This window comes from Choloepus didactylus, chromosome 1 (genome assembly GCF_015220235.1).
Source record: "Choloepus didactylus isolate mChoDid1 chromosome 1, mChoDid1.pri, whole genome shotgun sequence".
Lineage (NCBI taxonomy): Eukaryota > Metazoa > Chordata > Mammalia > Pilosa > Megalonychidae > Choloepus > Choloepus didactylus.
In genome coordinates, this window is record NC_051307.1 from 195,381,474 (window position 1) to 195,397,964 (window position 16,491).

General features: G+C 45.9%; 1 protein-coding gene across 3 annotated transcripts in view; it reads left to right on the plus strand.

Moving 5' to 3' along the window:
- The window catches only part of GASK1A (golgi associated kinase 1A), a 93,994-nt gene extending 89,534 nt beyond the window's left edge, over positions 1 to 4,460 (plus strand). For 2 of the 3 annotated variants that reach the window (XM_037848381.1, XM_037848387.1), the window contains exons 3-5: positions 1,137 to 1,259; positions 3,158 to 3,261; positions 3,936 to 4,460. In XM_037848381.1, coding sequence (XP_037704309.1) covers positions 1,137 to 1,259; positions 3,158 to 3,261; positions 3,936 to 4,146 — 438 coding nt within the window. In that variant the 3' untranslated portion in view covers positions 4,147 to 4,460. The remainder of the gene's footprint in view (positions 1 to 1,136; positions 1,260 to 3,157; positions 3,262 to 3,935) is intronic. The other variant, XM_037848397.1, reaches the window with a different exon arrangement.
- The last annotated feature ends 12,031 nt before the right edge of the window (positions 4,461 to 16,491 follow it).

Below are 16,491 nucleotides of genomic sequence, written 5' to 3' on the forward strand. Positions count from 1 at the left end.
CAAACCAAGTGTTCCTCTTGTCCCAGGCAAAGCAAGTCTTCCTACACCCCAGACTTCTTGAGATCTCACCTTTTATCCTAAGCACTCGTCAAAGTATTTTAGCAAACCGAGTTTCTTTCCTAAGAGGGAAAATGAAGGTGTCTCCTCCACCCTGCTCATCTTGTAAGTGACGGTGAATCCCTGCTGCTCACCCAGTCCTTGGTCCATCTTTCATCCACTTCCTAGCACATCTCGAGTCTTTTACAAACTAGCCCTTTCCTGTCTTTCTCGCCAGAGCAAAACCCTCTTCCATCCCCAGAGGACTTACCCCCTCAGCTTTTAGGCCCCTCCATTCTCAACTTCTTTGTCCTTGATGCACAGTCTCCTTCATTCCTGGCCTGCAGGCTGTGACTCTTCCCTTCTGAAGGAAGGATCCTGGAAGCAAGTGAGTGGAAAGTGTTATCATACGAATCCTTTGATCCACGTGTGTGTGTGTGTGTGTGTGTGTGTGTGTGTGCGCGCGCGCGTGTGTGTGTTATTACATGTGTATATGTGGGGGGATGGGTGGCAAAGCCTGAATGGACCCCACATGCACTTAAGAATTCCTGCATTAGGCTGTCTAGTGTAAAATAAGGTGGTGACTGGAATGTCCTCCTCCTTCCCTGACTGATTCGGGCCCACTGCAGGGTGAGAGAACAAGCTAGATGATTGTTAAAGGACTTTTACCTCTGAAGTCAGGAGAAATCCCTGTTACAGCATCTGCTGCTTAAAGAGAAAAATGGGGTCATGGGCCAGTCTTCCCAGTTAGACCGACAGGCAGTGGGCATCTGGAGGCCTGCTGGCCCCAGACCAGAGTTCAAGAGCAGCAGAATGGTTTAAGCCCAAGCATGTGGCTTGTGCCCAGGCAGTGGGCCCTGGGCAGAAATCCACACTGGTCTGAGGCACAAGCAAACAGCTCCTGGTATGCAGGGTGAGGTGGCCAGAGTTGCAAAACAGAAGCCCTAGTACTAGCCAAAGGCCTGCAACTGAGCTGACTGCTCAGAGCCACTGCGGCTTGCCCCCGGCCTGAGGCCCCAGAGGTTACACAGGGAGTGACAGGTCAGGCTGGGGGAGGCAGGCACCCTGCCACCCCCCTCGGAGGCTGAGTGTCCCCACAGGTCCATGACCGCCTGGATCGCTACTGCTGTGGCTTCGAGCCTGAGCCCTCGGACCCCTGCGTGGAAGAGAGGCTCCGGGAGAAATGCCGGAACCCGGCTGAGCTGCAACTGGTCCACATCCTGGTATGTCTCCTCCTTGCCGTTCCCCATCACTCCAGCCCCGGGTCTTCCTCTCTCGTGCAGAAGAGAGGAAGAGCGAGTTGCAGAGGTCATCTGACACTGGGATTTCCTCATCCTGTTCTTTTTAGCAGCACAACACTTTCTTTGAGGAAATGTTTTGAATTTATAAAACTGACAAAAGTGAGCTCTGAGAATGTGGTTGTGATGGAGTGGAGGATGGGCACGGAGCCCTGTTTTCACCGTTTCTACTGCCCTGTGGCCCCCGAGAGACTCCAGGGAACCCCTAAGGCTCCTGGAAGGAGAGTCTGAGAACTGTTTGTCTAGTGCTAGTGAATGAGGACATTGTGTCCTGGGGGGAGGGAGTTTCCAGGGCCACATGCTGGTCAGTGGCAGCATTAGGGCTCCAACACAAGACCCCAGTGACTCACAGGCTGGTGCTGTCCAAAGGCCGTGCTGCCTCCTATTAAAACTAGAGACCAGGCTGGGAAGAAACATGCTGAGGCTGTCAGAGAGAGGGGCTGGGGTGGCCCAACAGCCACTTCTGCACAGAAGGAAGGTGCTACTCTGGGGGCAGGCTTCCCCACCTGACTCTCTCGGTGAGGCCTTGCATCCTGAGCTGCACTTCGGCCAGCTGCTTTTGGAGGGTGGCTCTCAGCATGGTGCCGGGGGCTGAGCGCCAGGTAGACCTCACCAACCCAGAGACCAGGACTCGGTGGAGGGACTTCTCAGTCTCCTGCCCCAGAGCCATCTCTCCTTTTCCCTGTAAAGGGAAGTATCCCTGGGATAGGTAAATCTTCCATATCAGTCATTTACCCCCTGGTGGAAGCCATGTCGCAGATCCATTAGCACTGTGGTGGTTTTCAGAGGGAGAAGTTATCAAGCTTCAAGAAAAAGGCAACGCCTGACTTGTGGAAGAGGGTGAAGAGGGAAAAGAGGCAGAGATAAGGGAAGCTGGAGCCCTGGAGACATCATATAATTTCAGCCTAGGTTGCTGGAGAGGATTCTGGGAAATTATCATGGAATTTAAGCAAATATGTGGGAATGGATTGTGTGGGCAGAAGACATGACCTCACACTCCCAAACACACTGTATTTTTAAGGTACTAAATCATTTAAATTTGCCGATTTTAGTTGTGAAAAGGTTTAGCAGAAACTGAATGCTTCTCCTGTAGAAATGGAGTCTAGTCAGTGTTGTCAGAGGATAAAGGACATTGGTTGTATGTTTTACCCATGATGCTCAGGGGACTGCCCAGGCCAGATGGTGGCGTGTGTGTGTACGTGTGTGTGAATGTGTGTGTGTACATGTATGTATGTGTGTGCATTTGTGTGAGCATTTGGGTGAACACGTGGGTGAGCATGCATGTGTGCGTAGCTGTGTATATACATGTGTGTGAGTTGTGCTTGTATGTGTGAGCATGTTTGTGTGTGTATGCGTGACGAGCAGCTTGCCCAGTCCAGCCCATGCTCCTCACCCTTTTAGCCACTTGGTGTGGGAAACTAAGAGGCAACTCTCTTCTCAGGTCTTCCCAAGAAGTAACCAAAACAGGAACCATCCCTCTGCATTGCAGGTTAGCAGGATGGTGTCATGGTGTAGAGCTATAGGTTTAGATCTGAAACCAGCTCAGCTAACTTATGTGCTGTGTGAGCTTGTGCAAATTGTTTGACTTCTTTGTGAAATGGAGCTAATCCTAGTGCTGGCCTCCTGAAGAGGCTGGGAGGATTCACTGGGATGATGCTGGGAAGCACTTAGCACCGTGCTCAGCATAGTGTAAGTGCTCAGAGCTTGGGTGGACTGTGGGACTGGCAGTTCAGGGCCCTCAAACCACTTCACCCGCACTGGGTCCTAGGCACCAACCGTGCTGCACCCTTACCCACCTCTGCCTCTGTCCTTCTTCCCCTGAGGTCCGGAGCAGCGACCCGTCTCATCTGGTCTACATCGATAATGCCGGCAACCTTCAGCACCCTGAGGACAAGCTGAATTTCCGGCTGCTGGAGGGCATAGACGGGTGAGAGCCAAAGGCCGCGAGACTGGGGCAAAGGGGTTGGGAGGAGCCTGGAGGTTCACAGGACTGAGGCTTGACAGCTTTGCCCCTGCCTGTGTGACCTTGAACTGTGGCCCCCGAGAAGTCCACAGTCCCTCAGACGAAACCTGCTGGATCTGAGCTTGGGGTGGGGAGGGGTGGAGGGGAGCCCTGAGAATGCCAAGAGTGGATACAGCCAGTGGCCTGCCAGTTCCTAGTGGAGTACCTTCCCCAGAGTCCAGAGGGCCTCCTGGGCCTGAAGAACACCTTGGCCCTGCTGGGGAGTGGGAAGGCTAGCCCACTCTGGGTGGGAGAGCTAGCCTGGGGACCCTATCCTTCCCTGCTCACTCCTGGCAGGCAACTCAGCCTTCCCAGAGCCCTTTGTAGCCCTGCACTTGCCAAGCAGAGCAGTGGGCATTTCACCTGGGGTAGCAGAATTAATCCCTCCAGCTTCTCTGAGGCATCAGACCTATCCAAAAGCTCTACCCCTACTTTCACAGGAGGGTGGGCCCAGGGTCCCTTGAGGACTTCAAAGGCTGACTTTGCCAGGGCTCCCCAGCTGTGCATGTTCTGGCCATCTGGCTTCACCTTTCACTGAGGCTCTCTGAGAGTAATTTTGTGTTTCCTTCTGTCACGGGACTTGGGGGACTTTCCTCCAGGTTTCCGGAGTCTGTTGTGAAGGTTCTTGCATCTGGGTGTCTACAGAACATGCTGCTCAAGTCACTGCAGATGGACCCAGTGTTCTGGGAGATCCACGGCGGGCGCGAGGGGCTGAGGCAGGTTCTCCAGACCCTGGAGCGGCGAGGACAAGTCCTGCTGGGACACATTCAGAAGCACAACCTGACACTCTTCAGGGATGAGGACCTGTGAGTGCTGCCACTGCCCAGGCAGCCCTCCTGCCTCACCACTGGGGACACCTCACAACACAAACCTGAGCCCACAATCACCCATCGGACGGCCACATTGTCTTGGGCTCAGCCTTCTTGAGGACAACTGGGAGAAGCCAGAAAACAAACCAGAGGGCACCATGGATGCCTCGGAAAGTTCCACCTACTTGGGTGGTGGAGGCGGTTGTGGGTGTTGGGGTTTCAGTCTCACCACATTCCTACAGGGAAATATCTGCCTTTTCTGCCTTCTTGGCTCTGGCTATTTACTCCCTCACACCAATAAATACATAAAGAATGTTTTGTGAACTGCTCCAGATACTGTAAAATTATGGTCCCACATACATATGCAGAGCTGGACAACTCTGTGTGTGCATGCAGATGCGTGTGGGTGGGTGTGGCGTGTGTGCACACATGCATGAGGCTAGCTTAGCGAGGCTCTTCATACAATAGTGCTTGTGGCCCAGACTTGCCCATCTAAGAAATTAAACACAAATCATTTTCAGTTCTTACTCATTATGATTTTTGGCTTAAAAATTATAAATGGTAAAAAAAAATTATAAAAGATTAATACATGGCTCACCAAAAACAAATTCATAAAGAATGGAAGCATAGAAGATATAAAGTGAAAGCCCCAGAAACTCCCTAGAGGTGTGTACGTGTGTATGTTATTCACACTCACACGACATGCAAATTAAAAAACATTCAAAGTAGGTTCATACCATGTTTATCAATTCACTATTGTCACTTTACTAAATCCTGCACAGTTTCAGTGTCAGCCATCTGGAGTGACCTATTTCTCATTGATGACTGTGTGGAATTCCAAGGCGGGGATGCATGGTCTTTTATTTAGCTGGTCCCATAAGGATGGCCATTTGGGTGGCTCCAACTCTTCACCACTTATCTGCCATGCTGCCATGAATGCTTTGCATGGTGTGTAAGTAGCTTTGCCGACTGGATTCCCATAAGTGGACTTCTGGGTCTCAAGATGGTGTCAATCTCCTCCCAAGAGAGGAGAGGAGTGATGGTTTCCCTACACTCTCACCAATACTTGATATTCTCAGACTTTTTTGTTTCTATTCATCTGATAGGAAAACCTTTTAAAAATTGTATTTCCTTAATCTTCCATTTCTGTACTAATCATTTTTATGTTTTTTCCCATGAATTGCCTTTCCAATGTTTTTCCTTTCCTTATTAAGTTGTTAGAAATCTTGGAATCTAATTAGTGCAATCAATCTTTTCTCTGTTAGATATGTTGTAAATATTTTCTTCCGCGCTGTGATTTGTCTTCTGACTTCATTTATGGGGTCTTTTGCCAAGGAGAAAATTTTCATTTCTGTGAAGTTAAATCTATCTTTCCCTCTAAGTCTTCTGCATGTCATGCCTTCCAAGAAAGGCTGTCACTAGTTCTAGATTGTTGAAATCATCTTCTGTGTTTTGTTCTAGTATTTATGCAGGATTTCTTTTAGGTTCATTCTAAATCCATATAAAATTCATATATAAGAATGGTGGGAGGTAGAGATTTAACTTGTTTTTTCCCAAATGGATAGTCATTCCAACATCATTTTTCAAGTCTTCTCTTTCTCTACTGATCTGAAATTATCTTATATACTAAATTCTCATATGTTCATAGGTCCTTTTGTGAACTCTGTTCTGTTCCATTGATATTTTTTGCAATTCCTACATTGACATGACACTGTTTAACTTCAAGTTAATTTATTGTTTGTTTTGCTATCTGGTAGGGAAGGTTCCTGTCTTTTTATTCTACTTGAACATTTTTTTTCTTTGCTATTTTGGTGCATTTGACTTTAATATGATAGTGTCAACCTGTTTAGTAGATTACCCCACTTCCATTCTCCTCAAACCCCCATTGGTATTTCAATTGGGATTGTATTGAATTTATAGATTAATTGGGGGGGGATCTGACTCCTTTGCACCATTGAATGTTCCCATTCAGGTGCATGGTTTTCCAGTCCATTTATTCTTTGATAACCTCCTGTAGCATTTTAAATTTTCAACAGAAAAAGCTCATTTTTAAGATATAATTTTTATGGCTGTTGAGAATAAGTTTTTGTTTTTGTTTTTTTTTTTGATTACGTTTTTGAAATGTTTCTACAATTAATAGATTTTAGGTTGCATATCTGGGCTCTAAGCACAGCCCTGCCAGATTCCACAGAGCTCGATGGCCAAGTGCCGCCCACCCAGCAGCTACCTCGGCTACTCCTCAGCTGGGAACCACCTCGGCTTCAGTGTGCTCTTTCTCAACAGGTTATATGTATCTTGAGTCCCTACCTTCTGTCTCAGAACACTCTTTATCTTATTTTTAGTCCTTAAAATAATTTATATTTTGCTTTTCATAACTACTTCAGACAAATAACTTCAAAAAGAGAACTGCACTTGAGCACAGGAACTCTGGGTTTCCATCTGGGCTGGGCCACTTGTGCACTTGGCAAATATCTATCGAGCACCCACTATAATAATCAGTAATATTTATTGAGCACTAATTATGCGCAGGCACTGTGATTCTTGCTTTACATGGATTAAAGCATTTAACCTTACCACCACCCAACAGGTAGGTATTATTATCTCCCTTTCATAGATGGGACACAGAGGAGTTAAGTAACTTGCCCAGGGTCACCCTGCTTGTAAGTAGAAGGGCCAGAATTAAAATGCAGGCAGGAACTATGCTAGCAAATCCCAACCCCAGGACCACCACTGCCCTCCCCAGCTGCTCCGACAGCTCCTCTTCCTGCAGTCCCTTGGGTTGGGAGCCCTGGACCAGGCAGGGCCAGTTGCCTGAAATATGCAGCAGCAAACCGTGACTCTCTGTCAATCTCATTCAGATGCATTTGGCTCCCCGCCCACTGATCTTTGCTAGTTAAAGTCTGCTTAGTCCATTAACTGTGTCTTTCTTGCAAACTTGAAACTTCATCCACTTCTTACCCTTTAGAGAAAAAAATGTTAAGCTTCAGTTCTGGCCCCTTCCCCTATGCTTCCCCCAGCCACTGCCTCTGGAATGAGAACTATAAAGATGTGCCAAGTGAAGCAAACTGCTGGGGCAGGCGTATCAGGACGTACTTAGCAACCTTAGAAGTAGAAGTAGAAAAGGCTGCGGTGGCACCTGCCTTGTGCTGTCCCCTTGTCTTCAGGCAAATCGACCTTAAGTGAGAAGACAGCGGAGGGCTGTGCCCAGGCACCTGCCCAGCCAGCCTTTCACCCTGAGCGGCCTCACTCCCCCTGCCTTTCACCCTGAACAGCCCTATTCCAAGGAAATTGATAGCATTTCCACACTGAAGGGGCTGCTGATAGCAACACAGGACCTCAGTCCTTTAGATGCAATTTCAACAATCTCCAAAGTTCTGAAAACCAAAACCTTTTTTTAGATTTGGTGCCAAAACTCTTGTCTCACTCAGGGTGAATGTTCATCCCTTTTGCTGCAGAAATAGCAGTGTGCTTGGTTACTGGGTGCAGGAACCGCGGAGGGGGTTGCACAGTGCCCATCTGTGCACCACACCACCTTTCTAAATGTGAAAATTTCAGAATTCTGAATCACATTTGGCCTTGAGGACTTCGGTATGCGGCTGAGGTCCTGTAAAAACTAATTTATTCCATGCTGGACAATGTGCTAAGGGCTTTACACAGTTAATCTCATGAATGCCTTACAACCACCCAAAAGACAGACACTATTATTGTCCTCACTTCCCAGATGGGAGGTGACCAAGTCCCGCATGAGCCCCATAGATTTTTTTTTTTCCACGAATATCTTTATTTCGATTATGATGCTCAAATGCAATTCTTCCACATAAACTTTCGTATTCTAAATAGCCTCCCTGTATACAGAAGATTATGCATTATGTCACAACATTGCATAAGTAGAAGTAGGCATACAGTATGCCCATTTTTGCACAGGGGAATAATAATTAGAGAACTCACGTAAGTTCACATAACTTGCAAGAAGCAAAATAGCTTTCAAAATAAATCTAGTGTAGTGCCTGTGCTTAAAGACCATGCCTCTAGGATAGAAGAATTAATATTACTTGCTGTTAGTGAAATTCGATTCAGTCCAGACTACAGAAGTTTATTTAGTCAGTGAGTCTCAAGTGATTGCATATTAGAATCACCTGAGGGAAACCTGAACCGATACAGGTTCCCAAGATCAACAGCAGGCCAACTGAATCAGAGTTTCTAGGGGGTTGGATTCAGGTATTGTGCTTTTTAAAAGTTCTCAAAGGGATTTTAATGTGCAACCAGGGTTGAGAACACAGATTTAGCTATCTCTGTGTCCCAGGGACTAGAAGAGGCCCTGTGGGTCCTGCCAAATGAGAATTCACTCTCCCCACCTCCCTTGCCTCATCTCCTACCATACTTTCCTCCCAGCTCATCCACTCCAGCCACTCTGGCCTTGAACCCATCAAGCACGCTCCCATCTCAGAGCCTTTGCACTTACTGTTTTCCCCGTCTAGTGTTCTTACCCCAGAGAGTCACATGCATGACTTCCACTTCAGGGTCTGCACAAATGTTACCTTATCAAATGTTATCTTTCCCGGTCACCCTTTCTAAACTCTGCCCCATCACCTGCCATTCATTTGCTCTACTTTGATTAATTCCCATTCATCCAGTTTTAAGCTTCCATGATATTCTAGTGTGCCTTTATCACTGAACTTCCACATTGCTTTCAATTCTCTCTGCTTATTACAGTCTTTCTCCCACTAAACAATGAGCTCCCTGAGCTTACGGACCAAGTTTTTATTCATGTTTTGTATTCCTGGACTTTTGCATAATGCCTAACACATGGTGGGGCCTCAGTAAATGTTTGTTGAATAAATGAATCAGAGTACAGACTAGCACTATGTACAAAGTGCTACAAAAATCACAGAGGGAAAAGGATTTTCTGTGGGAGTGTCTGTGGGGTGGAGAGAAAGAAGGAGGGAGGGTAGGGGATCATTATGGAATAGGAAGTTGCTTAAAATGGGTAAAATTTGCCTGGGCCTTGCCAGATGAGTAAACTTTATTCAGGTGGGGTGTAGTGAAGGGTTTTCCAGGTTTTCCAAGAGAATACAACAAGGTCCAAGTCACAGGGATGTGAACGTAAGCAGTGTGCTTTGGGAACTGCCAGGTGGCTTGTGTACTGGAGCACTGGGGCTTGAGAGACTCTGCAGTAACAGATGAAACCAGAAAGGTGCCTGGGGCCTGACTGGGGAGTGCAAAGGAATTTGGATTTTAGCTTGTGGGAAGTGGAGGGAAGTTGATGGTGTAGAGAAGGAATTTTCAGAACAGCAATATATGGCTGATGTTCGAAGAATGAGCTGGAAGAGAGGATTGGCCTTAGAAGGCTATTTCAATAGTCTAGAAAAGAGATGATAGGGACCTGAGGTGAAAATTGAAAGGTCAAGATGAACATAACAAACAAACAAAAAACATTGAGAGAGAGAAACAACCAGAAAAAGTGGTTGAGTAATGTTAATGTGTAAGGGGAAGGAAGGAAAGGAAGAAATCAAAAATTACTCCAAGCTCAGGCAATTAAATAACATACATAATCCAGAAAGAGAAGCATACATTTTCCTTTGGGGCAGGAGCAGGTAATGAGTTTAACTGTGGACATTTTGAGTATAATTATTTTTGCTTCAGATATCATAATTTATATTTTATTTAAACATTAATGCTTGACTATACCACCTATTAGCTTATAATGATACAGTGGAGAACTATGAATAGTTAATAGATGCTAGTGAACAACTAATTTTATAGTTAGTTATTTACTAAATGTTAACCCTACTATTTAATAAGATCTAAATATGAAAGCCAATTATCCATGCCCACCATGTGCTTTTCAGTTATATTTGAAACAAACTCAGTATTATTTTATCCACAACATTTTCCAAATATGTATCTAATCTATTTTTTCTAGCAAAGGCTTGAAATAGTTCTTTTGTGGGCTTACTGCAAATAAAAACATAAAATATTATCCTGTCACTGGGACAATGACATTTTTTCCAGTTAAAGCCACTCTCTTCTCACTTCCTCTCAGGTTGAGTTTACACATTTTAATTGTTTTAGAGTTATAGGGAACATAAGAGGCAGCAAACCCCAGGTTGTTTTGTCATATGTCTTCATCCAAAGACTAGAAATCTTGATTCTCCAAAATCTACCATGGCATGCCCATCCTCATAGTGAAGAATATTGTGACTTGAGAGTTCCACTTCTGATAAAAGTAGATCAAGCCTCCTGCTGAGAAGAGCTTTTTTCCCAGAAGCCTTTGTTGCTCTATCTGCTTCACCATCTAACTCATTATTCCTTTCTCTTCCCACTGTTTAAATGATCTGAGATAGCATCTAGGATGATACTGAAGAAAACTGCCCTGCAATTCTGGAATCCTCTGTCACATGGCAAGGCACATGGTGGCGTCTGCTGGTTCTCTCCCGGGTTTTGTTGCTTTCAGCTTCTGGCTGCTCCATCTGTAGCTTTCCTTCTGAGCTTCTGTCTGTGTTTTTCTCTCTCAGCCTCTGTGTCCTCTCTGTCTTTTCTCCCCATAGACTCTTACCCATGATGCTGGGTGGTTCCTAAGGGCTCCCTGAGATCCACGACTTGAGAAGTTTCCAAGGTGGTTGCTAGTTCCGAGGGTGGCTCGGAGTGTGGTGGCTCTTGGGGATGCACCTCGTCGGCATATTAAGGGTTCTGTGGCAACCTCAGTCAAGGCCCCTGATCACTGCAGCATTTCCTGAACTTATTCTGCCCTGGAGTCCTCTCTTTTTGTGGGTTTTGTTGTTGTCATTACAGCACCTACTGACATTCCTCAGGATGCACTTTGGGACACCCTGACTTGGTTCAAACCCCTCAGTTCTGCAGACCAGGATCCTGAAGTTCGGGGAAAGAAGGTCTCGAGCAAGGACACCCAGGACAGTGGCTCCTTCACTGGAGGGCTGATGGTGATGTCCTAGTCCTGCGGGCACAGCCCCTACCCTGAGGTCTCCAAGAGCTGGAGGTCGATGTGGACCACAGAGACGGGAGATCAGAAGGAAACAAAGCCAGAGGAAACAAAACAAGGAGGTCCTTGCTGACTTACTGTCATGGCTGATACCTTAATTGAAGGCCTCTTTGTTCCCTCCCTGGCGAGTTTCTTTGTTTTCAGATCCTTGATTCAGCCATGGTCCCTAAACTTGAGCCAGCGTCAAAATCACCTGGCCAGCTTGTTAAAACACAGATTCCTGGGCCCCACCCCTAGAGTTTCTAACTCAGCACATCTGGGAAGGGGCCTGAAAATGTGCATTTCTAACAAGTTCCAGGTTCCAACTGGCCCTGCTGGTCCAGGAACACTAGCCAGACTTTGCTGTTAAGGAAAATGTGGAGCCTCCCTGGAGTTTGTGTGAAAGTCAGGGACAATTTGGATACTAGATTTGAATAGTTCTACAACGCATTTCAGAATTAAGCAAACAGCCTGTTCTGGCAAAACCTGAACTATATAATTCCAGGAGAATCATGGAATTAGGAAGATTGGAAGTGAGGAGAAAATTAACTCAGCTTTAAATGCAAAGGAACAAGTCACTCTGCAAAGATGTCAGCCATTGGCTTTGGTTTGCTCAAGGGCAGGACAAATATCCTCCCCATGAGAGGGGATGTGGCATGGAAGGCTATAGCTGGCTTACACCTGCCCTTAAGGGCTGATGTTGTTAAATACAATCATTATTTAGAAATTAAATTATGCAAAGTTACAATTAAATTATGTTTAAAATAAAAGTAGTACATACTTAAAACTCATCACTTTCTAATTATCTTCTTACTTTTCCCTATTTTCTGTGCTCTTGTGGTTATTTACATCCATTGTCTCTGGTAAACACCATATATGGTGTGCTAGACACATCGCTTCCCAGCTCCACATTCTGTCATGTCATGTTGGTAGCTTGGAATTGGCCAGTATTTATGCATGTATTTATGCCACAGGAATCAGCAAATGCTATAATTCAGGGCTTTTTTCTTTTGAGAACCAGTTAAACATTTTCTACTGGAAAGGGCAGTCCCCAAGTGTGCAGAAGAGTGTCTCTAGAGCTCACACCTGCTTAGAGAAGAAAGCTGGGTGAGACGCTCACTGGTGCTTCCCTACAGAAACCCAGGTGGTAGATGCTGCCCCCTAGCGGTGGAAAGAAATAGAGTCAGAGTTCTTCAAAGGAAAGAGTCAATGTACCCAGGAGGGGCTGTTACAGAAGTCCCAGGGCTGGCTGGGGATAGGAGAGAAATTTTAAAACACGATTTCCTGGGCAGATGTCTTCCCAGTGACATTAGTCAAAAGGACAGCAAACCCTTCGCATCGCCAGAAAACAAGGGCCCCGCCTTGGGGTGACAATGGTGGATGTCAGAGATTGGGTCGCCCAACCTGCACGGGGTCCTCCTGAGGGAGCCTTCCCGCAGTGCCGAGGCTGCAAAGCGACGCGTTCGCTTACCCAGACCCCCTCGCAGCAGGCTCTGGCTGCAAACTAGGTTCGCCATTTAGATGCACTCATGAGAGGGTCAGAATGTGGAAGTGAGGCAGAGGCCATCCTCCTGCCCCTTTTATAAAGCCCTTTTTTGGGGGGTGGGGGTGGGGGTGGTACAAAGGCAAGGTGGTGGGAAGGAAAGGTTTTCTGTGGCAGGATCCCGGATCCTTTTTCCCACTTCCTGGGTATTGAGGGGCAGTTGCAGCAGAGGTGGTGTGGACTCCGACTCCCATGCCCAGTCACCATTCTGAGGGTGGGAAGGCGGCTGTGACAGTGGCAGCAGCTGCAACAGTGACACCAGCATCCTGACCTCTGGATCCCAGCTCCTCTTGAGGTTCTGGAACTCATAGCTCCAGTGCAGCAATGTACGAGAGGTTGGGGTGTCCTCAGAATTGTGCCTTGGGGCACAGCCTGGAGCCCACTTTTCCAGTCCTTCCAAGGATTTTTTCCTAACTTTTATTTTGAAATAATTATAAATTCATAGGAAATTGCAAAGATAGTATAGGGAAGTCCCATTGTACCCTTCACTCAGTAATGCCAATGGTTACATCTCACATTATTTATTATAGAATATCAAAACCAGGAAATTGACATTGGTACACTGTGTGTATAGTTCTATGTCACTTTATCACATGTGCAGATTCGTTGACCACCACAGCAATCAAGACAGATAGTTCAACACCACAAAGATCTCCCTCGGGCTACACCCATCCCCTCCCCCTCCCCACCTCCAACCCCAGGAACCACAAATCTGTCTTCTACTGCCATAATTCTATCATTTAGAGAATGTTACATAATTGAATCATACCGTATGTCACCTTTTGTGTCTGACTTCTTTCACTCAGCATAAAGCTTCTGAGATGCATCTGTGTTGTCTGTATCAGGAGTTAGTTCCTTTTTATTGCTGAGTGGTATTCCATGGCATGGATACAATCTTTGTTGTTTCCAGTCGTTGGCTATTACAAATAAAACTGCTATGAACATCTGCGCACAGGTTTTGTGCGGCTATAAGTTTTCATTTCTCTGGGATAAAGGCCAGGAGTGCAATTGCTAGGTCATATGGTATGTGTGTGTTTGCTTGTTTATTTACTTATCTGCCAAAATATTTTCCAGGGTGGCTATACCATTTTACATCACCAGCAATGTATGAGTGATCCAGTTGCTCCACATCCTCAATGGCATTTAGCATTGCCATTTTTTTATTTTAGCTGAAGCAAGATTGAGTCTCCCCTCCCCACCAGTGTCTTTGTATCTCCACTTGGAAAATGGGGTGTTTGGGAAATATTGGGGGGATTATTAACCTCATGGTTATCCAGCAAAACCCTTTTCTCCGTTTTCCATTAGCAGGTGAAAAGTACTGTTGCCAAATATTACATGGGACATACTTACACTAAAAAAATTGTTCAATGTTTATCTGGAATTCAAATTTAACTGGGCATCCTGCATTTTTATTTGCTACGTCAAGCAAATCTAAAATAAGGCTGACCTGAACCAGTGAAAAGTCTGAAAGCACAACATTCAAAACAGATCATTTGATTGTTTCCACCAGATGTAAGCTCTCAAAGGCAAGGACTACATCTTTTTTGGGCTTTCTATTCCCAGGATCCAAAATAATTATCTCAAATTCTAAAATTGTTTGTGTGTGATTTCATGAAGTTTTTTTGAGAACAGAAATAAAACTCCTTTGATTAAAGGACACATGCACAGTTTTCTGACTGTTCCACTGTTCAGAATGGGGGAACTCTTAACGTTAATTAGAATTTGGGGGGCTTTAGAAAATTTATTTATTAAAAATAAAAACAAAAAAATAACATACACAGAAGAAACCACAGGAGGCTTAGGACAACATCTCTTCAAGTTAAATCCCTCTGCCTTCCAAGTAGTCTCACTGTGGCTGAGCTGACTGTGTGGCCAGCTGGGGAGTGACCTGGGGCCCCACAGCCTGCACTGCTCCTGAAGGGGGACCCAAAGGGCTGGCCTCGGTGTGATGCAGCCTTGGTTCTCTGCCTCTGGTGCTGACTGAGAGCCTGGCCCGGCCGTCTTCACCAGCAACGCTGTGGACAGGGAAGGTTCAGGGTTGAATCCCAACAGAGACAATGGTGACTGGGCAGACGCTTTCCCAGCAACTGGAAGAGGATTATTTGAAGGCCTGAAGCTGCTCTCCAGTCCTGAGAAGTGGAAGCCCTCATTCGACTGGGTGCTGACAGCAGGGGCCTCCACCAGCCGTGGGGCCACGCTGTCAGGCAATGCCTGGTGCAGAAGTGGGCATGCCTGGAGTGTCCATCCACACGGAGGGTGGCTCTAGGGGGCAGTTATGGCTGGAGAATGGACAGTCAGTGACCAAGGAACACAGCTGGTGTGTTCCCTTTGGATTAGGGTTTCCATTGGGCTCTCTTCCGATGCCTGGTGCCCCTGGCTGCCACCCATCCTAGAGCTAGTGAGGTGCCCTCAGAGCTGACTCGTTGGGGTGGGCAGAGGGGGGCCCAGGCTGTGGCAGCGTGGCAGAGGGAGCCGCTGGGTACGTGTGACGGGCTTTGGCCTGAGCAGCTTCCTGTGCACCTCAGACCTCAGCTCTCAACCTCCCTGCTCTCTTCACTGGATTCTTTGATGGAGCAAAATAAAATGCAGGTTTCCAACACACAGGATAGCACAGAGAAAATACTAACACCCTTAATGTTAAGTGAGCTCTTATAACTCCTGTATAATTTTTTAAAAAACCATTTTTGCTTAATACATTTCCAAAGCTTCAAAACCTGCAGACATGGGGATGGCAGAAATGATCTATACCATGGAGGGGTGTGGGCTGCCCCGGTGAACATATTTGTCAAATCTAATAGAACTGTGAACTGAAGATCTGTGCACTTCCCAGTACATAAACCTCAGTAAAAGAAATATATTGAAGAGGAAAAGGGGAGAGAAAGAAGGAAAGAAATACCTGGTGATAGTGCTGTCAAAAGGTGGTCATGGGGGCAGGCTGCTGGGTACAGTTTGGGCTCCTGCCACTTAACTGTGTGACCTCAGGAGGGGCATTAATTTTTTCCTGATTCCACAAAATGGAATGTTTTATAGCCAACCAGAATCCTGTTTTCAAGGATAATGCTCAGTGGCATAGCAAATTGTTCATGTTATAATGTTAAGGAAAACAAACAAACAAAAACACGGCATAATGTTTCATATAAAGCAGTTTCAAATTTGGAAAAAGCAATTTCTTTACAAGTGCACATGTGAAACTGGAAGAAAGGAAATGTTGACAGGACTCTGGTGGAATTAGAGATGATTTTTATTTTGTTATACCTTCCTATATAGTTGAAATTTTATATAATGATCATATACTTATTTTCAAAATTAATGCTATTTAAATAGTGTATTGTGTAGGATTCAACTGCAGGCAAGAGAAACCATTCTACATAGCTTAAGTAAGAGATATACGATCAGTTATTAAGTGGTTTACAAATTGGTTGGAAGCGCTGGAGGAACAGGCTATGTGTGGAACTTCCCAGGCCCTAGATTCCCTGCCTTTGGTGAGACAGGAAAGCAGCCAAGCCACTGCAGGAGTCTGCAAAACACAGCCATGGTGGAAATCCCACGCACCTCTCCTGCTCTGGCTGGATACCACCAGTCTTCAAGTGCATCTCTTTTACAGAATCTAAACAACATGGGAAATCCACTGCAAAGGGGTCTGGGAAATGTGCTTTAAGTGATCCAATCCCTAAAACACAAGAAGTTGGATGAGGTGCTGAGCAAGCCAGTCGACATTATCTGCCACAAATAGAAAACCAAGCACATAAAACTGTGCTGTATGTCCTCTTTCCTCTCTTTAATTTCTTAACTTCTTTTTACGTCTGACTGATCCATATTGGGGC